The sequence below is a fragment of the Gasterosteus aculeatus genome, chromosome 10 (genome assembly GCF_964276395.1).
Source record: "Gasterosteus aculeatus chromosome 10, fGasAcu3.hap1.1, whole genome shotgun sequence".
NCBI lineage: Eukaryota > Metazoa > Chordata > Actinopteri > Perciformes > Gasterosteidae > Gasterosteus > Gasterosteus aculeatus.
Window position 1 is genome coordinate 1,596,564 of NC_135697.1, and position 22,415 is coordinate 1,618,978.

The following is a 22,415-nucleotide window of genomic DNA, read 5'->3' on the forward strand; positions in this document are numbered from 1 at the left end:
TGACTTGGTTGCACAAAAGCAGGTTGAATTAAACCCAGCCAAGTAACCATGACGATCTATTCTTTGCAGTTAGCCTGCTCCAGACTAAGCTAACAGCCAGGCTAAGATTAATCCTGGAGTCTCATGTGTTAGTTCAGATGCCGCTCTGATATTCGCACAGTTCTCCCGTTGTCTTCTGAATGTGTTTGGATTTATTTCCATTAACATGCATTACTTGTCACTATTGCTGTCACCGGTTTGATATTAAACCCAACTATTGCAATTGTTTAGATCAGTGGTCCACAACCTTTTTTACCTCACGGACCATTTTCATGTCAGACAATATTTCGCGACCAGTCAAGAACGTCCGGCTGATAATAAACACATCGACATCGCTGGTGACGAAACTGACGTGCGCAGTGAGGAGTGAACAATTGTAAACGTGATGAGGGCGATATATAAAGTCCCATTCACCTATGTTTCTTCCTGCACCATAATGCCCATTTCTGAACCACGTTTTGGATGAAGAAGCACTGATCTTGAGACGGGAGAGGGTGTTTCGGGACAGATCAGACCAGCCATCTCACCATCCCACAGATGCTCTGTATGGCACTGCGCTTTTTTTACAAGCGGCATGTTTTTATATGCTGAAACTGTAAATAAAGGCACTATTTGCTGTACTGTCAGAAGTGCGTGATTGGCATTCAGTCCTTGGCACACATCTTTATTACCTTCCCTGGCCACAGAAGAATGTGTTACATCAAAGAGAATTTCCACAAGACAGTCCACATATGCCCATATAAATGGTGATTGTGTTTGATGGGCAGTACAAGACAATGTACCATGCATGAAGAGGGCAGTTTCTGCAGGTGTAACAGAGTCAGTAGCTGTCCCACCCTGAATCCCTTCCATCACAGGCCTTCCTTGGTTTAAAGCAAGGACCAATTCCTCAGCTGGGGTGAAGCCTGGTGCTGGTGCCCCCCCCCCCCACTCACCCTCCAGACAAATGAGCCTTCCTTCTTCTTAACTGCTAAAATCAGTTTAGATAATTTATGTGGGCAGGCATCTTGTAAGTAATTGCTACACCATTTGCAAACTGTTAAGGCACTTATCAGCCTGCAAAATGTTTTCATATTTTATCTTGACCTGTTGCCAGGCTATTTTTTGTTCAGTCTTGTTTGTTCTGTATGAACATCCATCCATCCATCTTCCACCGCATATCCGGGGTCGGGTGGCGGGGGGAACAGCTCCAGCAGGGGACCCCAAACGTCCCTTTCCCGGGCCACATCTACCAGCTCTGAGTGGGGAATCCAAGGTGTTCCCAGGCCACTGCAGAGATATAATCTCTCCACCTAGTCCTGGGTCTTCCCCGGGGCCTCTTCCCAGCTGGCTGTGCCGGAACACCTCGCTAGGGAGGCGGCTCTACTCCGAGCTCCTCACGAATCGCTGAGCTTCTCACCCTATCTTTTAGGGAGACCAGCCACTCTCCTGAGGAAACCCATTTCGGCCGCTTGTACCCGGGACCTTGTTCTTTTGGTTACAACTGTATGAACATTAATTGTATATCAAGATATTTGACACAGCTTATAGAGAACTTTCCTAGTAAGTAGATATTTTTAAATCCTTCCGCATTCAGTTGGTCCGCTATTGTCTGCCAGGCTTTTTCTCTGCCGGTTCCCTTTTTTTACATATTAACATGCTTCACCTCCTCATAAGCTTCAATAATTAGTTGCTGCTCAGCGGGTAAAAAATATGCCACGTTCAGCGTCTTCTCCATTTCTGCATCAGTAAATCTGTGATCGATACTGTGGTTTACTTAAGAAAGCTGTGAACGTGCACTTATCCCAGCTATGTGCACCTGAATTGACTCAACTCCCCCTTCTCCTCCCGGCTGTGCAAACGTGCAACCGATTAAGCCGCGACGAGCAGATCACACCAAGCTGCGCTTTTTCACTTATCCTGGATTTCTTTATTCTACTTTTGTGCAATACCCCCCTGGACACTGCGCTCAGTTTATGCCAGCCAGACTGGGAGAGCCTCTGAAAGAAAATGTATGTTACTGTACTGTAACTGGAAAAGTTCCACAATAATAATTTTACAGATTTTGGTTTAATAATAATGAGCTTTCCAAAACATACTGTGTGATTTCAAAGATTGCAAGCTGAAATGTGAAATGAATTGTGAGTATTAATTGTTTACATTGTTTGTTAGTAATACATTACTGAGTTACATGCTAAATTATGATTATTTACAAACCAGTCGAGAGTGCTACAATTAGAAACCAAAACTCAGTATTCTGTCCAATGTCAACATCTAATATCCTTTGTGTCCAATTTAGAACCAGGAAACTAGTACATTGATCAATCAAGAGTATTATTACAGATACATTTATTGAATGGAATTAAACATTTATCTATTACCATGAGTAGTGTAGCATCAAATATTACTTCAGTTTCTACTGTTTACAAGAGGAAAGCACAATGGGTTTTATTCAAATTATCCACACAAAGAAGAAAACTGCCTGAGCGAGCACTCTACTTAAACAGTATGAAAGTACTCATTTTAGGGATTAACCCAGAACATAAATAAAATAGTCATCCTTCAGTCCCTCTAAACATCCACGCCTCTGTGTACACATAGAAGCCCTGGTTGACTCCACCATGAAGCCTGACAAATAGTTTGACTTTTTAGGAAGAACATGATGTTGATTCCGAGCAACTAAGGGACATCATGCTCATTTGTACGACCTTGTACAGATACTCAACATTAGCATATCTGCCTCATTTTTGTCAGTTAGAAAACAATGAAATAATATGTTTTGCATCCGTAGGAAGAATGGTTGGCTTGCAAGAACATTTTGGTGTTATCTTACTATTTTTGTCCCAGTGGGCTTATAGACGTTTCTCACTTTGGTTTACCAGCAAAAATAGAGGAAACGCAAATATGGTGAATTTAACATCTACATCTAATAACATAAATAACATCCAATATCTGCCTCTTGGGACTATAGATGAAAAACAACCTTTTGGACTTGTGTGTGTGACTGATGTTATGGTGTATCTGTGTATATAAAACCAGCTCTATTGTTTCCATGTTTTGTCCCTTTAGTGGCGCTTTACTTTGCTGATCTTAATAATCGTCACAGTCTCTGAATCACCCCTTGGCTCTATCCTCGCTCCGAAGTGCTGATATCTTACTGAAGATGTAACACTTATTGGAACACACATATTGATTGACAGAAACACATTGAGTGAGATGATATACAAGACACATTATTGATCAATTAGATTCCTGGGCCGCTGAATGAGTGCCGCAAAGGCTACAAAAGCTGCGATAGTTCAAATTGAATCATGCCGTTCAGAATAAAAAATTCACAATTATTCATTGGATTCAAGTCCAGATCTGGATGCAACGGTGTCCAGGTCTGTGTTGAACGTAAGGGCTTTCTTTGTTATCTCTAAATCCAGATTTTATCCACTTTTATCAAATTGACTAAAAACATTGATTGGATGTTTTCTGTGATGCATTGTTATGTGTCTCTTAGCCAGCAGACACCCCCATCCACTCGCTAAATCCACCCGCTAAATCCACCCTTCGTATCCTTTGTCTCATCTCACCTCACTCCGACTGACATTTAAACATAGCCCCCGCCCCATCCCCCCACCATCTTCCCTGCACCCCTTTGTTCCCCACCAGTCTGCAGAAGGGCCCTCTTTTCCATTGCAAATGTCTGTATCTACCCTGCATCCTCTTCCATAGCTTTAAATCATTTCTTATTCCTTTTACCTGTCTGAATATTAAAAGAACTTAATTTGATTACCTACTTATATCATGCCATGCCCATTTATGTCATCAATATATTCCTTTTAACAAACCTTTTTATAGATCCAAAAGAGAGCAACATTAACATCCATTCACAGAACCTTGATAGTTCCATTTTAATAAACTGGACCCCAATAGTGACTTATGGTGATTTATTTAAAAAAGAAAATCAAACTGAATCGAAGTTTGAGTTTTGGTCTTAAACATTGAAAAATACAACAATGTATTCAAAATAAAAGATATTGGATGAAAACTTTTTGGGTCGACTTAATATTGTTGAATACATTTATTTTCATTCATATATATTTTTGATATTAGACGTCTTTATTTCAGTTGCAGATTTAAAAATAATTCAAGACCTCAAATATAAAAGTAAAGAATGAAAATAAATGTTTATTCAAAACCATTCAAGAACTAAATTAAAATTCTATGTGACCCAAAAATACTTTATTTTTACTTGTTTTTATTTTGAATACATCGTATTTTTCAATGTTCAAGGCCAGCCAGGTCCTTATAGTGTACACATGGGGACTGTTCTTTCATTCATTTTGGAATCTTCTTTGATCTGTCAATTGTATTTATTTATTGCCACCCCCTTTCCGTTGTCCCTTATCCTCAGGGAGTGTATTTCCCCATGTTCCTCAGCCAAAACCAATCATGTTAGCTTCCACTTTCTGGCCCATGCCTTTTCATCTTAAGGGCAGATTTCCCCCTCCGATCTCCTGCCATTCATCCTCTCCCTCTATACCCAGTAACTATATGTATTTCTTTCCTCCTCTTCGTCCCTTTTGACCTACTGTTTCTCACTGAAAAGCCTTTTCAGATCGGCCTCATGGGGGCCTCGGGTGTCTTGCAAAGGTCGGCGGCCACTTAAAGCATGATGGTTCTTTATATTTTCTCACTGCTTTGAGATCTTTCACCAACATGGTCACAACTACCTTTTTGTACTTTTAAAATAAGATAAATCCTTTAATTATTTTCTGCAGTGGGGAAATTCATGGGATTACAGCAGAAAAGGTAAAGTGTACGCCGAGACAAACTAAAAAAACAATTAGAAATTAGCAGTAACAAAATAACAAGAATCCACATTACCTCAATGAAATACTATATACAAAATATATTATATGGACACTCATATTTAAATAGAGAACTATTGTGAGTATTTTATATTGCAGTTTTTCTTTGTTCACATGGAGCAGAGTGTTTGTGCAGCCTGACAGCAGCAGGAAGAAAGGACCTGGGGTACCTCTCCTTCACACACCGAGGGTGAATCAGTCGGTCGCTGCGGGAGCAGGCATAGAGCAGCCAGGGTGTCCTGCATGTGGCGGAAGCTGTTATCCATTAAGGACGATAGCTTAGCTATTATCCTCCTGTCTCCTACCACCTGCAGCGTATCCAGAGCACCCCCCAGCACACCTTCTTGATAAGTTTATTCAGTCTCTTCCTGCTGCTGCTCCGGCAGACCACTCCATAGGAGATGGCTAATGTCACAACACGGGCGAAAAAGGTCCTCTGGAGTGCTTCTTGCACTCCAAAACTGTCTCCTCAGCAGATAGATTCTGCTTTTTATAATGTCCTATAAGAGTTAAAGTCAAAACCTAGGTAGCTATAAGATTTAACAATCTTAATGTCCATTCCCTGGATGTTCACTGGTTCTGGAGAAGTGTGTTTTCCTTGCCGGAAGTCCACCACCAGCTCTTTATTTCGGCTGCCACCATCTTCTTATGAAATCCTGGTTCAGTTCCCTGTATTGTCTTTCACCACCGGCATAAATGAGGCAGACAATTGCAGCGTGGTTTGAGAACTTTTGCAGGTGGCAGTTAGCAGAGTTGTATTGAAAGTCTGAGGTGTATATGGAGAAGGAAAAGGGAGCCGGAACGGTTCCTTGCATCAAGGCACCAGGTCTTACTCACACTCTGTATCCACACGTACTGTGGACGTTTGGTGAGGTTGATTAGTAATTTTATTTAGCACTGTAAATTTCTTTATTGCAACAGCATGTAAACTAATTCATATATTTCACTTCCTTGCTCTGTCTGCGTTTTATGTATTTCAATAGAAATGGTAGGAAATGTCTAGGTTAATCTAATTTCAGAGGAGCAATCTCCAGATCTTATTTCTATCAACTGTTCTGTTGGTGTGATAATGGCGAGCACGCCTGCGGAGTAGGGTTAGAGTGTAGCCAGCAATGGGACGTTATTACACAGGCTTATCACTGAATACCTATGTTTAATCTTACCTGGACAACTTGATCAACAGCACGTTACACTACCAGCCCCTCTGTGACCTGTAACCAACCTCTGTAGGGTCAGTGAAAATAGGGTTGTTTATTATTTGTTCCTCTTTCTGTCATTTGGAGCTGGAGCCAATAAATGTCTGTGACAACTGGAGACCCGATTACCATCATTATCAATACCGACAAAGGCCATATATAAGTAAGTGGGTGTTAGGGCCTGTTTCCACTTATCACATTCATCTGGCAGAAAGAAACTGCTGCTGGTTAGCACCTCATCCTAGTGTTCCAACAAAAAAACACATCAAGTGTTACTATGGCAACGAATCACCACTATAACCTCTGTTACATTTTAGACTAGCTTAGACTATCTCTTCTTTGATTTATTCGATCTCTATTGCTACTTCCTATTTGTGTTACACAGTTCTTTCCCTATGAGGCAAAATGAACACCCCTTCTAGACAGCCCGCCATTTTATAATAAAATAAAAAAATTGGAATTGTTGCAGCCGTAGTTAGTACTTCATCTGTCATCATTTAAGAAACTAGATAAAGGGTTTAAATAGCCTTCTGTATCTGATCTCCATGATAAAAACATTTTTCATTTGGTGGTTTACCACTTTCACAGCTCGCAGATTATGATGTTATTTTTACTTATGCATTGAGACTTGTGACAGTGTATGATACTAATGTGCACTTGTAGTTCTGGTACCGCCCTGGAGGCTCCTCAGAGAGGATTTTCAAATATTTTCACAGTATGGAGAATTTCCACTTTTTGAGGTATGCTTCCTCCTCCGCTGACACACACCAACACATGAGCTGGCACAAATCTGGATTACATTTTTATTTTTGAGAAGAGAAATCCCCAAATCAATTCTGGAAATTAGGCTTGAGGAATCATCAATCTGTTTATCATTTTTGAAGATTATCTTGCCAAACGTAACATGTTAGTATCTTAAACATGTTTCCCACAGAGACTATTTCCTGCTATAATCCAAAACCCAATTGATAAATTGAATGTGCCTTCCGTGTGTACAGAATTTATTTTTGTGATCCAAATTTAGACATTGTCGTTGATTTTTTCTATATTTTGGTATTCTGCTTTAAAGTGTTTACAAATTGTACCAGTTGAACATCACTTTTTTTCTTTATTTCCATTATTCTTTATTTCTATTTTTTTAATAACAAGATGTTGTCACAGGGGGTCGTCGTGGCGCTGGGGTAGAGAGGGTGCACTGGGAACCGCAAGGTTAGTTGTTCAAGTCCCGGCTTCCTCGTGTCCCTGAGCAACACCCCTAATTACTCCCTGGGCAAAAATGTAAAAAAGCTATGGGTTAAAATGTAATGTAAGTCGCTTTGGATAAAAGCGATAAATGACCTGTAATGTGATATAACTAGTAAGAACAGCTTTGATAATAAAAATATGTGGTAAGCAAACACACAATTCAAGTCAGTTCCATCTGCTCATGTTATGCTTCAGGCCTTTGTTACAAATGCAGCATTTAACAAGCCGCGGCCTGCTGGAGTGAAGCTGTTTTCCATGTAGCAGCGAGACGCCACAAATGAGCCGTGTAACGTCCATCCTGAAAGAAATGGCCTAGCTTCACTGACAAGCCTTATGAAATATGCATGAAGGCTGGTTTGTTTAAACTGCTGGTGCTACCTCTATCTCATCACAGCAAATTGTGGCTGTGGCACTCATGATGCTCTAATGTAAAAAAAAATGCCACATTGACACCACATCTTGTCTTAGGGAAAGCAGTGAACACTAATCCAAATACTTCTTTAAACCCCCAAATATGTGCGGTCTAGCTTTTACAAATTGATCAGATAGGCCTATAGTCATATCATGTTGCATGCAATGTTATATTTGGAAGACAGATAGTGGAAATCAGTGGCCACCAATTTCTCTTCATGCCGTATCGTCCATCAACTAGTGGAGAATCTTCGGTGACCTCTGCCCTGTCATCAACACACAAACTCCTCTTTTTACGATTGTTTGTTAAGCTAAGCTAATAAACAAGCTTTATTATTGTTTATTAGCTTAGCTAGCTAACACTAGTTAACGTTAGCTATAACTGGGCACTTTGGCCTTGCTCCAAAGCCATTTTAACTGACAGGGAACAATGTTGGCAGGCATTGACTCCCCCGTTGCTTTGAAGATGACTGACTTTTTGACCTCTGGTCATAATGCTAAACCCGCTCAGATAACTAGCTTGAATGCTGCCAAATTGGACTTCAGTAAAATGGAGCAGAATTTCCCTGGTTTAACTTATTAAGAGCGTTTCACAACAACAACAAAACAGCTACTTACCAAATAGCGGATTTTCCCCCGAGCCAGAGAATATTATGTTACAGCCAATTTCAGTCAGCAAAAAAGGCATAGGCTAAGGCCGGCTAAAAGCGCAGAATGTGGCACATGCGCAAAGGGTAGTCTTCATTAATGAATTCATTTGAGTTAACACATACACATTTTAACCTAAATGAATCTCATAAGTGAAACTATTAAACCATTTTATGTTGCTGCTATTGATTATATATGTTGATCCTTTAATGGATATATTCAAACAAAGCAAACATCATTTAAACTTGTCACATCTAAGAAGGGCTCGAATATTTTTTTTGAGTGTACTTGGTGCAGGTACAGTACTTGGACAATGTGGGGGGGGTAGGTCAAAGAGGTATGAAAGGGCGAGGTTTTGAAGGGCTTTGTGTGATGAGGAGAATCGGTATTCTGTATTCCGTTCAAATGAGCCGTCGCTTAGATTGATGGGCCACAACAGCTTCTCAGCTTGAGCAGATGCAGCCATCTGTCTAATGCTAGCTGTTTTGTTTCATGACTTTTTCTAGACTTCACATTACCAAATCCTAGGCCGGCTAAAAGCGCAGAATGTGGCACAGAAGCCTGAGGGGAGGGAAAGCAAAAAGACTTTAGGAGAGGGTAATGTTGGTTTATGATTACAGTAATATGATTAATATTCAAAATAACAATGTGTCAGGACCAGGGTCCAGAAGGAACTATGATCTACGGAGACCTGCTAGCTTTACCTTAAAAGAGCTGACTGAATCTGCCCCCCGGACTGAAAGTGGAAGCTGGTTCACAAAAGAGGAGCTTGATAACTGAAGGCTCTTGCTCCCATCCTACTTTTTAAAACCCTAGCAACAACAAGTAACCCAGCATCTATGGAGCTCAGCTGCCTTGTAGGGCAATACGGTGTTACAAGCTCTTTAAGATAAGACGGTGCCTCACCAGCAAGTGCCTTCTAGGTGAGGAGAAGTACCTCAAATTCTATTCTTGATTTAACAGGGAGCCAGTGCAGAGAAGTTAATACAGGCATAATATGATCCCTTTTCTTAGTTCTTGTTAATACACGTGCTGCAGCATTCTGAATGAACTGGAGAGGCTTAAGAGATTTACAAGAGCAGCCTGATAACAAGTAATTACAGTAATCCAGCCTAGAAGTAACAAACACATGAACTAATTTTTCTGCATCACTTTGAGACAGGAAGTTCCTGATTTTTTATGTATTACGTAGATGAAGAAAGGCAGTCCTTGAAGTCTTCTTTATATGAGAGATAAAGGTCATATCCTGGTCGAAGAGAACTCCAATATTCCTGACGGTGCTGCTGGGTACCAGAGCAATTCCAGATTGGCCAGCGCTCTGGGCCTATTAAGATAACGTTTTTTCCAGCCTGATCTCCAAAACCTGTTTGTAAAAATGTATACAAAAATCTTGAACATACAAATTCGTAGTGTTACATACAAAATAAATACGGACTGCAACTGATGACGTCACTTTATTCAAAGTGAATGGGGACCTGCACCCCGTAAACACACTTAGTGAAGTCTAACGATGTAAAATGAACGTGTTATAATTGCATTTTTAACGAGAAATCAATGTTAACTTGTAAGAATAGAATACTAACCCTAACCCCCTCAAAAAATCCAACATGGCAGAGAGACGTTCACTCAAGAATCCAACATGGTCCGCCATGTTGTTCACTCAAGGGGCATGGTTAACCACCGCCAGTTCGTATGTATTGTTACGAATTTGTATGTTCAAGATTTTCTTATACATTTTTACGAACAGGTTTTGGAGATCACGTTGTTTTTTTCTGAGTTTAGCATCAGGAAGTTGCCGGTCATCCAAATTCCGATGTCTCCAAGACATTCTTGAAGTCTAACTAGCTGGTTGGTCTCTTCTGGTTTGATCGACAGTTGAGTATCGTCTGCATAACAATGGAAGCTTAATGGAAGTTTAATGGTTAAAATGGTGATCAACGTCTGCTGTCAAAACACTTTCTGGAAGACTTCTCTCGTGCACCCTACGTGATGGCTCCATTAGAAATCCCTCCTGCGCCATTGAACAGAAATAAGAGCTTTGGTATGGGCTTCAAGATGGTGGTGAACTTCTGGTTCATGCACCAATCGAAGAGTGAGGAAATTATGAACAAAATACTTGCAATGGTAAATGGACTGTACTTTCATAGCACTTTTCTAGTCTTGCGCTTTAACACTTCAGGTCATAATTTACCCTTTCACATACTGATGACAGGAGTTGTCAGTAACTAGCATTCCCCCGGCTACAGAAGCAATCTTGGGGTTAAGTGTCTTGCTCAAGGACATATCGACACGCACGTTAGCAGGACCTGGAATCGAGCCGCAAATCCTCTGATTGGAGGATGACCGTGCTCTCCACTCACCTGCAGTCGTAATCATGTACCCTGGGATTGATTTTGTGGCTGTTAATCTTTGTAGAAAGGAAGTTATTATGTATTTACAGCTGAATCAAATTTGCGATTTTACTGTTACAAGAACGTTTGCTTTGTAAAAGGGCATCCAGTGTTTAATGGTAACCTTTTCACAGTCCTTTATCACAGTCATGTGTTCAACATATGAATACAGATTAACTCCCTGCTGCCGCTGTCATTTATCACACCCTTCCATCTAAAACCAACTGGTGAGATTGCATATTTCACACTGGTTTCCATTATCTCCCGTAAATGCCAATGCCAATCTTCGGTTGGCACCATGGGAAAAGCAGAAGGGAGGCCAGGTGGTTTGTCCGGGCGTTAGCATGGTTTAGTGTTTCCTGAAGGAGCATCTCATCTCATGTCATTATTGGGGAATGAAATTACTTCTTGCAGACTTCAATTTTCTTGAGCTGGCAAACTACCAAGGACATGAACTTGAATCATGAAGAGAAGCTTTTTTTCTGCTCCCCTGTGGCAGCTATAAAGTGGATTTATCTCTGAGCAGTGGGTATAAAAGTATGTTGCAGCTGTAGACATACATTACTTTGCTGAGAGACCATCCTTTTTCACTCTATTGATTTGTTGTAATCTGCTGAACAAGCAACTCAAATCAAAATAATTATCGAGACAGAAGAACATACATATTTTTCCTGAAGGGTAGGGGATCCGTGTACTTTTTTGGTGACACTTTATGTACAATGCAACCTTCAGCACAAATGCTGAGGAAAGCCAACGCAGGTATATTTTGAAAAGACAATAAAAATATAAAAACGGGAAATTGACCCTAAAGTAAGAGGACCTGCTCCATGTAGTTTTTGAATCTGAGGAACAAGCTAAACTGTGCCACATATGTAGTTTGATACCATGTTTGTGACCCATGTCATACTTTACATTACATTACATTACAGGTCATTTAGCTGATGCTCTTATCCAAAGCGACTTACATTACATTTTTAACCCATGGCTCTTACACTTTGCCCGGGGAGCAATTAGGGGTTAGGTGTCTTGCTCAGGGACACTTCGACATGGGACATGGGGCAGCCGGGACTCGAACCACCAACCTTGTGGTTCCCAGCACACCCTCTACCCCCTGCCTAAATACTTAAATTGTTTTTTCCCACATTTATATTTTAAGACAATTGGGGAATAAATCTTTAATGGCCACAGTCTGTTTTTCTTACAGTGAGTTACTTATCACTGTGTAATGCCAAAGGAAACTAATCACATTTTCTATTGAGCAGTTAGTAAAGTAATTATCCATAAGGTATTCGTCATCTCCAGCAACTGGAAGCTTAGCTCTGCCTGATTTAAAATCGGTAGTTCTGATTAGTGTAATCATGTCATCACTGATGGATGTTGGTAGGATGAGGGTGTGGTGTGATTACATGTGTAACAATCCTCTTGGTGTTTCTGGCCTTCATGCCTCCTGGCTCCCCTCTGTGGGTAGCGATGTAGGCCAGCGTGAGTACAACCATCTTCGTTTACTTTTTGCAAGAGGAATAAAAAAATATATAATGCCATGGGTTAGTAAGTAAGGCTATTGGTTAGTTTAAAAATAAAGGAATAAAAGTTTAAAAAGTATAAAATATTTAAAAATGTAAAATAAAGTGCACCAGTGAACAGAAAGTGACAAGTGAAAGTGACGTGTGCAGTGTGAAAGAAAGTGACCGGTGGAATGTCAGAATCAGTCAGTGGGGGACCTGGGCTCTGTTGATGAGCCCGACTGCCGACGGGTGTCATGGGCCTGTTCTTAAATACCAGGGAACACCTGCGTGGGGCTTAGACGATACTTCCTGCCGTGGAGATAATACTTTTCATAGCTTACAGGGGCCATTTTATAGGGCTAGATGTGTATGAATAACCCAGCCATGATGTCTACTTAGTCTTGCTTGTAGGGTTTTCCCAGCATTGATGATTAAAATAAATTACTTTTTGTCCTCTGCATCTCTTTACTGACAGATTATATGTAATTAAATGTTGCATCAAATGAACTGTGCGCTTCAGAAATCCTATTCTTTCTGTGGTGTATTTTGTCATTTCAAATCTAAAGGAGCATGATGGCTGCAGATGCCCCATCTTTGACTACAGCTGTCGTTGTGTCACAGTTTTTTGCTTCCACTATTGATTTGTATTGATCCAGACCCTGTGCCTGCAGCCGTATGCCAATTCAGGATACTGGTTCTTCCGTAGACATTTTTATTAGTGTATTGCTCTGTTTAGTGAAACCATAAAGCACTGAAAAATGCAGGCTGTGGCATGGGGATAGAGGAAGCAACCAAGGAAGCACAGCTTATCCAGTCGTCCTGCCTGAATTTACAGCTAAGCTTCATTGAATACACATTCCAATTGCAATCATAGTTTTGAAATCCTCTTTCAAGCCACTTTAGCAGCGGTTTTCAGGTTTGGTCGATTAATCTATTTCAATGTATTCATTCAACGGATTAACATGAAATGTGAATGTTCAATTCAAGGTTTGTACAGACATTAGTGATCAGTATGGATGGGGTCGACCGTTCCCCTGGCTTTTTCACCATTAATATAACATTATGGTTTTCATTGAAATACCTTGTCAACCATTGGAAAGATTGACAGAGCGTCTTGTATTGACTTTGGTCCCCCAATTCCTCTGTAAGGCCATCAGTAGTTCAATGTTACATTACATTACATTCCATGTCATTTAGCTGACGCTTTTATCCATAGCGACTTGCAATAGGTGCATTCAACCATAGGGATACACACTCAGAACAGCAAGAAACAAGAAAGTGCAATTTCATCAAATAATCCAATTTACAATTTGCTATAGATAAATTGTACTTATAATGCCACTTAAGTACTAATAGTAATTTGTTAGTCTTTTTAGTCCGGGTATAGTATAAGAGGTGTGTCTTTATTTTGTGGCAGAAGATGTGAAGACTCGCTGTCCTGATGTCATCAGAAAGCTCATTCCACCATTTCAGAGCCAAGACAGCAAATATTTGTGATCTTGTTGAGTGTTTTGCTCTCAGTGAGGGAGGAAAAAGCAGTTTGGCAGATGCAGAGTGTGTGGGTTGGGATATAGGGTTTGACCATGTCCTGGATGCCTTCTGAGTGAGAAGGGCACGTATTCTGTTGTAGAGCGTGTATCTGCAGTATAGTGTTGTTTCAGTGATGTTGGGAGTCAGACCCAGGACGGAACCCTGAGGAACTCCAGTAGTAAGAGGACAAGGTTCCGACACAGATCCTCGCCAGGTTACCCGGTAGATGCGGCCGTCGAGGTAGGACGAGAGAAGGGAGAGAGTAGAGCCTGTGACACCAAGTTCCTGAAGGGAGGAAATAAGGATCTGGTGGTTAACTGTGTCAAATGCAGCAGAGAGGACAGAGGAGAGAAAGGCGGCTCTAGTAGTGTGGAGTTGCTCTGAGACAGCAAGGAGAGCAGTCTCTGTGGAATGGCCTGCCTTGAAGCCTGACTGGTGGGGGTCAAGGAGGTTGTTATGGTGGAGATAGGAGAGTTGGTTAAAGATTGTATGTTCAAGAGTTTTGGACAAAAAGGGAAGAAGAGACACTGGTCTGTAGTTGTTTTCTTCAAAAGGGTTGAGGGTTGGTATGTTCAAGAGTTTTGGACAAAAAGGGAAGAAGAGACACTGGTCTGTAGTTGTTTTCTTCAAAAGGGTTGAGGGTTGGTTTTTTCAGGGTTAAATCTTGCCTCCTTCAGAAAATTGGGAAAACAGCCAGATAACAGAGCATTGTTGACGAGACAGGTGAGAAAAGGAAGAAGGTCGGGAGCGATAGATTGTAGAACATGTGATGGAATGAGGGCAAGAGGGCAGGTGGTCAGACGGGCAGAGGTTACTAGGGTAAGAATTTGGGTAGGAGACACGAGGGTGAAGGAGGAAAGTGAGGGCGATAAAGGTGAAGCCGGTGGGACACGAGGAGTACGATGTGGGTTTGAGAAAGAGGAGGGTATGTCAGCTATTTCTTTGGTAAAGTAGTTGACAAAGTCTCCCGGAAGGAGGGTGGAGTGTGGAGGAGGACTTGGGGGTTCGAGGAGGTTGGCGAAGATAGAAAAGAGTTTTTTGGGGTTAGAAAATAAGATTCAATTCTGTTCTTTTCTTGTCTACTAGAACGGGACTGCCCAGACATTTTCGGCTCGCAAGAAACTTTTCAAGCGCCCAAGTCATGGAGATCTAACCACATAAAAAATGCTGAATATATATTTATTCATACGTGTACTTATACATTACATTTGTAATGTATGTTGGCATACCTTTTAAAAATCAGGTTATTAATATAAGGCTATGTGTTAGTTAGGGAATAGGGAATAAAAGTTAAAAAAATTAAAGTTAAAAATAAAATGCGCCAGCGAACAGAAAGTGTGCAGTGTGAAGTAAGTGACCGGTGGAATGTCAGAATGGGGGATCCGGGCTCTGTTGATGAGCCCGACTGCCGACGTGTAGAAGCTATCCGCGTGGTGGGAGGTCTTAGTCCTGATGGACCTCAGCCTCCTGCCAGATGGAAGGGGCACAAACAGTTTTTTATCCGGGGTGAGAGGGGTCGGCTACAATCTTTCTAGCTTGCTCAGGGTCCTGGAAGTGAAAAAGTCATGGAGGGCTGCAGATTGCAGCCGATCACCGTCTTTGCAGAGTGGATGACACCCTGCCCTTGTTCTTGGCTGTGGCTGCAGTGTACCAAACGGTGATGGAGCAACTCGATTATGGCCGTGTAGAAGTGCACCATTATAGTCTTGGGCAGGTTGAATTTCTTCAGCTGCCTCGGAAAAAACTACCTCTGCTGAGCCTTCTTGGGGATGGAGCTGACGTTCTGCTCCCACTTAAGGTCCTGGGTGATGATCGAGCCCAGGAAACAGAAGGAATCCACAGTGGTGATGGGGGAAGGTGGGACTCCGTTCTTCCTGAAATCCACAACCATCTCCACTTTCGTCAGATCACAGGTCAAGTATAAGCACTGCGTTTGCAAATGCAGGAGCAGTTCTGTCGGCCCGCAGGCATGCGGAGGATGTAGTGGAGGGCCATGTTGACAGCATCGTCCACAGACCTGTTGGCTCTGTAGGCGAACTGCAGGGGGTCCAGGAGGGGGTCGGTGAGGGACTTCAGGTGGGTCAGGACTAGCCGTTCAAAGGACTTCATGACTACAGAGGTCAGGGCGACGGGCCTGTAGTCATTGAGTCCTGTGATCCTGGGCTTCTTGGGAAATGGGATGATGGTGGAGGCCTTGAAGCAGGCTGCTACGTGGGATGTCTCCAGGGAGATGTTGAAGATGTCAGTGAACACCGGAGACAGCTGGTCAGCACAGTGCTTCGGGGTGTGAGGGGAAAAGGAGTCCGGGCCGGCTGCCTTACGGGGATTTTGTCTTTTAAAGAGCCGGTTAACGTCTCTCTCCAGAATAGAGAGGGTCGTCGCTGGTGGGGAGGGGGACTGGGGCAGGTTGGTGGAGCTGTGGGGGATGGGATCAGGACATTGTCTTTCGAATCTGCAGTAGAACTCATTCAGCTCGTCTGCCAGGCGGAGGTCATTCATGGAGTTGGGGGTTTTTGGCTTGTAGTTTGTGAGGTGTTTGAGGCCTCTCCAAACCGAAGCAGAGTCACTTGCTGAGAACTGTTGTTGGAGGACAGTCGTTTAGCATCTTTCACCGCCTTGCTAAACCTGTGTTTTGACTCTGTGTACAAGTCTTTGTCTCCACTCCTAAAAGCCTGATCCTTTTGCAGTCGTTCCGCTGTTCCGCTGTGAACCAGGGTTTGCCGCGTAACTGTACTTCCTGATAACTGTAGAGCTTTGATTGAAGATAAAATTTACAGTTGGTTTTTAAAAAGTCAGAGTTTGCGTCAACTGCGATATTAGTTACTTCACCTCGCTCTTTCTCAGCTCGCATTTGGGAGGGATGTCAATGTAGTTATTATGGACAGTCCAAAAGTGCCGCTCCAAATTTCCCTTCTTTGGAATAGTGACGATAAATTGATAGATCAGACAGAATTGACAGAAAAACACTTTGAGTATGACATTGTGGAAAAAGTCTTCCTCCTTTCTTCCATTTTAAATGAAATTAAATGTCTGTGGACGATGCTGTCAACATGGCCCTCCACTACATCCTCCAGCATCTGGACTCCCCAGGAACCTACGCCAGGATCCTGTTTGTGGACTTCAGCTCTGCTTTCAACACCATCATCCCGTCTCTGCTGCAGGACAAACTCTCCCAGCTGCACGTGCCCGACTCCACCTGCAAGTGGATCACAGACTTCCTGTCTGACAGGAAGCAGCACGTGAAGCTGGGGAAACATGTCTCAGCCTCTCGGACCATCAGCACCGGTTCCCCCCAAGGCTGCGTTCTTTCCCCTCTGCTCTTCTCCCTGTACACCAACAGCTGCACCTCCAGCCACCAGTCCGTCAAGCTCCTGAAGTTTGCGGATGACACCACCCTCATTGGACTAATCTCTGGTGGGGACGAGTCCGCCTACAGGTGGGAGTCTGACCATCTGGTGCCGTGGTGCAGCCAGAACAACCTGGAGCTCAACGCTCTAAAGACAGTGGATGGTTGTGGATTTCCGGCGGAACAGAGCCCTACCCTCCCCCATCACCCTGTGTGACTCCCCCGTCACTATTGTGGATTCCTTCCGTTTCCTGGGCTCCATCATCACCCAGGACCTCAAGTGGGAGCTGAACATCAGCTCCATCACCAAGAAGGCTCAGCAGAGGTTGTTCTTCCTGAGGCAGCTGAAGAAACTCAACCTGCCAAAGACGATGATGGTCCACTTCTACACGGCCATCATCGAGTCCATCCTCTGCTCCTCCATCACCGTCTGGTACGCTGCAGCCACAGCCAAGGACAAGGGCAGGCTTCAGCGGGCCATCCGCTCTGCAGAGAGGGTGATCGGCTGCAATCTGCCGTCCCTGCAGGACTTGTTCGCTTCCAGGTCTCTGAAGCGAGCTAAAAAGATCGCGGCCGACCCCTCCCACCCCGGACAAAAACTGTTTGTGCCCCTTCCATCTGGCAGGAGGCTGAGGTCCATCAGGACTAAGACCTCCCGCCACACGAACAGTTTCTTCCCGTCGGCAGTCGGGCTCATCAACAGAGCCCGGTCCCCCACTGCCTGACTATAACACTCCACCGGTCACTCCCCCTCATACTGCACATGCCACTTTAACTGCAATTCATCACTTTGTCACTTGTCACTTTGTCTCTTGTCTGTTACTTGTTCGTTAGTGCACTTTATGCTTAATATTTTTCTTTTTAACTTTTTAATATTTAAATTTTTTTAACTATATTCCCTTGTTTTATACTAACCCATAGCCTTAGCCTTATTCTACTAACCCATTGCATTAGCATTTCATTCCACTTTATTTTATTACTTGTGCACTGTTGTCTTGTCTGTCTACTGTCGCGCACTAACCGCCAAGACAAATTCCTTGTATGTTTGACATATTTTGGCTAATAAATGTTTCCTGATTCCTGATTCCTAAATGTTCTTTAGGAAGCAAGGATCGCTAATTAGCACTGCCATGTTTTCTGTTTGCTCCTGCGGTCGACTGCACATCCGGATGACCCACATGTCAGAAAACATGATTTGTCTTTCAATGGCAGGCAATCCACCAGCACTGTGTTGGGGATTGTGCAGTCCTGTACTAGAGTATCTCTACATAATGGTATGCCACAGGGATTTTGTACTGACCTGCATAATTCCAGATTTATCCATAATCCTAACTTTAATTAATTGATTATCTATTATACATACGTGTTGGGCGGATAAAAGTAGTTAGAGTAAAAAATTAAGATGTTCGATACCTACAAAGCATGAAGTTTTTTACCCATTCGCGTTCTTGGGTATTCCCCATTTATGTTTTACGGCAAACCTACCGTGAGTTCATCTTGACCCATCTTGTTTTCCCTGCATGGGGAGAAAGAACCCACCCATGCTCTCGATTAATAGGCCTATGATTAGCTATGGTTTTTCTAGGATAAATTAGGCATCATGAAGAGGCTCATGGTTAAATATGTTTTCACCAGGAGGTATAGGCAGGAATAACGGCAGAGGAAGGATTTAAAATATTTTCCACTGTATTTACTATTGAAGCCTGAGATCCTTCATGTTGTGTTTTCTTTGTGATTTTGCAATGATTATTAATTGATCTTGATATGACAGATGAAATATTTCAATTACAGCTTAGAATGTAGTTGTCTCACTCTGGCAAAATTGTATAAGATCTTGTAAGCAAAACAGTTATTTTGTGATAATGGGAAAAAGTAATTATTGTCTGTCTATCTTATCTATTATTGTGATTGATGTTTGGGTCGCACTGTAACTACATTGCTTCCCAGCATTGTAATCCCAGAATGACGGTAAAAGCCATTCATCACATCTGCAAATTTTTGTATTGTACTGATTGAGTCTGCAGCTACTGTAGTTCTACATCTGCTGTGCCTCTAACAGGGGTTTAGTAAAGAAATGTAATGTTTACATAAAACTATAATTGTTCTCATTCTCATATGGTGCAATCACAGTATTGCACTCTGAAGCACTTAGGCAAAGTGGAACGGCAGTACTTTACTTTATAAGCACTTAATAACTACACAAATAAACAACACATTTTTCATTGGAATAGTAAATCTTGCTTCTGTTATTTTGCCTGATAAAATAGTTCTGATTGATTGGATACAACTTAAGTATTAAATGTTGAACATGGGTACATCTCTACTGCAAAGTCCGGCAGGACAAGGAACACCAGAAATCAGATGATCAGACAGGTTGTAATAGACCAAAGGTTTATCCTGATTATCTGAACTACTATAGTATAGTATGTACAGCTAAACGTTTTGGTATACCTTCTGAATGTTTTCCAATCATGGGAGTTTGACATGTTATTGTCTGACAGTTTTTTTAAAAGGTTGTAAAAATATGCACCTTTTTTTCTCTTTTATCTTACTCTTTATAGGTCCGTGGGGTCGTTGCATGGGCAGTGACTGTGGACCCGGCGGCAGCCAGAGCAGGGCGGTGTGGTGTGCCCACTCGGAAGGCTGGACCACCCTCCACACAAACTGCAACCAGACAGAACGGCCTAACAACCAGCAAAGCTGCTTCAGAGTCTGCGACTGGCACAAAGACCTGTATGACTGGCAGCTCGGTGCCTGGAACCAGTGTGTCCCGGTGTCAATGCGCAGTGCCGGGGTGCAGCGCCCAGCTTTATGTAGACGAGGAGAGGAGGGCATCCAGACCCGAGAGGTTGGCTGTGTCCAGAAAGCAGATGGAGAGCCGGCAGAAGACGCAATCTGCGAATACTTTGAGCCCAAACCACGCCTAGAGCAGGCCTGTCTTATCCCCTGTCCACTGGACTGTGTGGTATCTGAGTTCAGCCTGTGGACTCACTGCTCTAAAACCTGTGGAATGGGCTTACAAAACCGGATCCGCTTTGTTCTGGCACCGCCACTGTTTGGTGGGGCAGCCTGCCCGAACTTGACTGAATTTCAGACATGCCAACCAGAGCCCTGTGAAGAAGAGGAACGCCTTTACAGCCTCAGAGTGGGACCGTGGGGACCCTGCTCTGTACCAATGCCAAGGCAAGCCAGACAGGCTGATAGACCATCCAGAGATAGTGACGAACCATCTAAGGAAACCAAACTTTCCAAAGAGGGTGACAAACGGTCCAGAGACAGCACGAAAACTTTAAAAGGGGCCGGGAAAAAAAATAGAGAAGGCATTAAACTGTCCAGTGAGATGGACAAACAGAGCAGAGAGAGTGACAGTCAGCACGAAGGGGAAGACAAAAGGTTAAAAGGGGATAATAAACTGTCCAGAGATGGACACAAACCATCCAGGCCCAACAGAAAATTGGGCAGGGCAAACAGGAAACCAGATAGACCGTCCCGACAGGCAGAAAAGCCCAAACGACAAAAAAAGGCAAAAAACAAAGAAAAGAAAGAGAAAATGAGAGAGAAGGTCCGGGAGAGGTTAAGGGAGAGGGGTAAGGTGAAGGACCCTGAGACCAAACAACTCATCAAGAAAAAGAGAACCAGAAACCGTCAAAACCGCCCAGGTGGAAAGTTCTGGGAACTGCAGGTTGGCTACCAGACACGAGAGGTGACCTGTGTACACAAGAGTGGAAGTATTGAAGCTATCAGGTAAGAATGACTCAAATATGGTTCCTTATATCTCATCTGGCATCTACAATGACGTTTCTATCAAATGCCTTTGTGTAACATTAAGAGTTGTTGTCACACTCTTTCAAGGTTAGTCTACATTATATTTTCATTGTTTCATTGTCATGAAACTAGAATCATTTTTACATGTGTGAAACAGATGAATCATTTTAATCTCAGATTAGGACTAGTTTTAGGTAAATATACATATTAATCTGCTATATTGAATGCAGTGAGTGGATGGCCCGGGATTTCAAAAGGGATACACATTTGGGATTAAATGCTCAGGTCCGAGTTTTGATGTGGTATTATATGTTGAAATGTTTCCTTCTCATGCTAACATTTGCAAAGGCAAACTGGACCTTTTGTTGATTCACATTGTGATCAGCAAAACGTCCTTTGAGTGTGGCCAGGCAGCATGCAGTGTGACTAACATTTTTTGCAGGTTACTGACAAACAGACAAACATATTTTACTACACTGGCTCCACCTGATTATTTACTTGAAATCTTACAACTCCTTAAGGAGAGGGGTGCTACGACTTTCCAGCTTCATACCTCTAATGCTTGAATTAATATAAATCCATGTTCATAGTATTTTTAATATTGTTTTCTAATGGCGTAATCCTCAAATCCTTCTTCTTCCTCAATCATTCAGCTATAGCCATCTATTCAACTTTTTTCAATATCATTGATTATGTTTCATGCGTTTTTGGACTGTTTCTGAGATTTACATGGGTGTGTAAGTGTCAGGCTAGAGTGGAGACTGAAAACCTGAAAGACTGAAGTGGCGAGCAGCTTCAGAATCTGGTTCGAAATATTTTATATCCCGGCAAAATTGCCACAATTTTCACTCTTCATGCTTTATTTTGGGATCAATAGGAATTTGGTTTTGGTCGTAGAAATGTGAGTTTGGAATCGAAACAAACTTATACCTTTAGCCTCAGCCTTCCAGGACCGAAACAAAGTCTAACTCTCGCCCTGTAGAGATCAATCTCAATATGGTCACACATACACACATCCAAGAAAGCAGATCAGAACAGTTTAGTTTTTAACAGTTAACAGTTACAGTTTTTAAACTGCTGGTAGAGTTTTTTTTTTTCTGATGGCGCTGACATATAAAGTATATCTCCTTTGTTCGTCAGTCTTTGGATTGGATTTATAGATTTGCTCATAAGGGAACTTGTTATTGTTATTTTTCAGCCCTTTAAACAGATCGTTAACGATCACAGCTGTGCCTTCACAGTGCCAACCGCACAGACACGCACCACTCAGTCTCTCACACAGGTTATTGGTAGTAGCTGATAAGTGGAGTCACATGACGCAGCTATTCAGTGAACTCAGACCGACATCTTGCAAACCCCTCGGTCCCTCCCTCTTCCACCTGGACTCCACCCCCTCCCTCTACTTCCCAAAGCGAATGAGTAAAGGGGGTTATTTCTATGAGGGGCCGTTTAGGACTTAACTACTGAGACACACTCATGTGTACTAATGGAACTGAGATACT

The 22,415-nt window shown here is 42.5% G+C and overlaps 1 protein-coding gene across 1 annotated transcript in view; it reads left to right on the top strand.

Moving 5' to 3' along the window:
* Positions 1-22,415, top strand: part of thsd7aa (thrombospondin, type I, domain containing 7Aa) — a 108,419-nt gene that overhangs the window by 18,503 nt on the left and 67,501 nt on the right. The window contains exon 2 of the mRNA XM_078080685.1: positions 19,710-20,892. Within this exon, the coding sequence (XP_077936811.1) occupies positions 19,710-20,892 (1,183 nt within the window). The remainder of the gene's footprint in view (positions 1-19,709; positions 20,893-22,415) is intronic.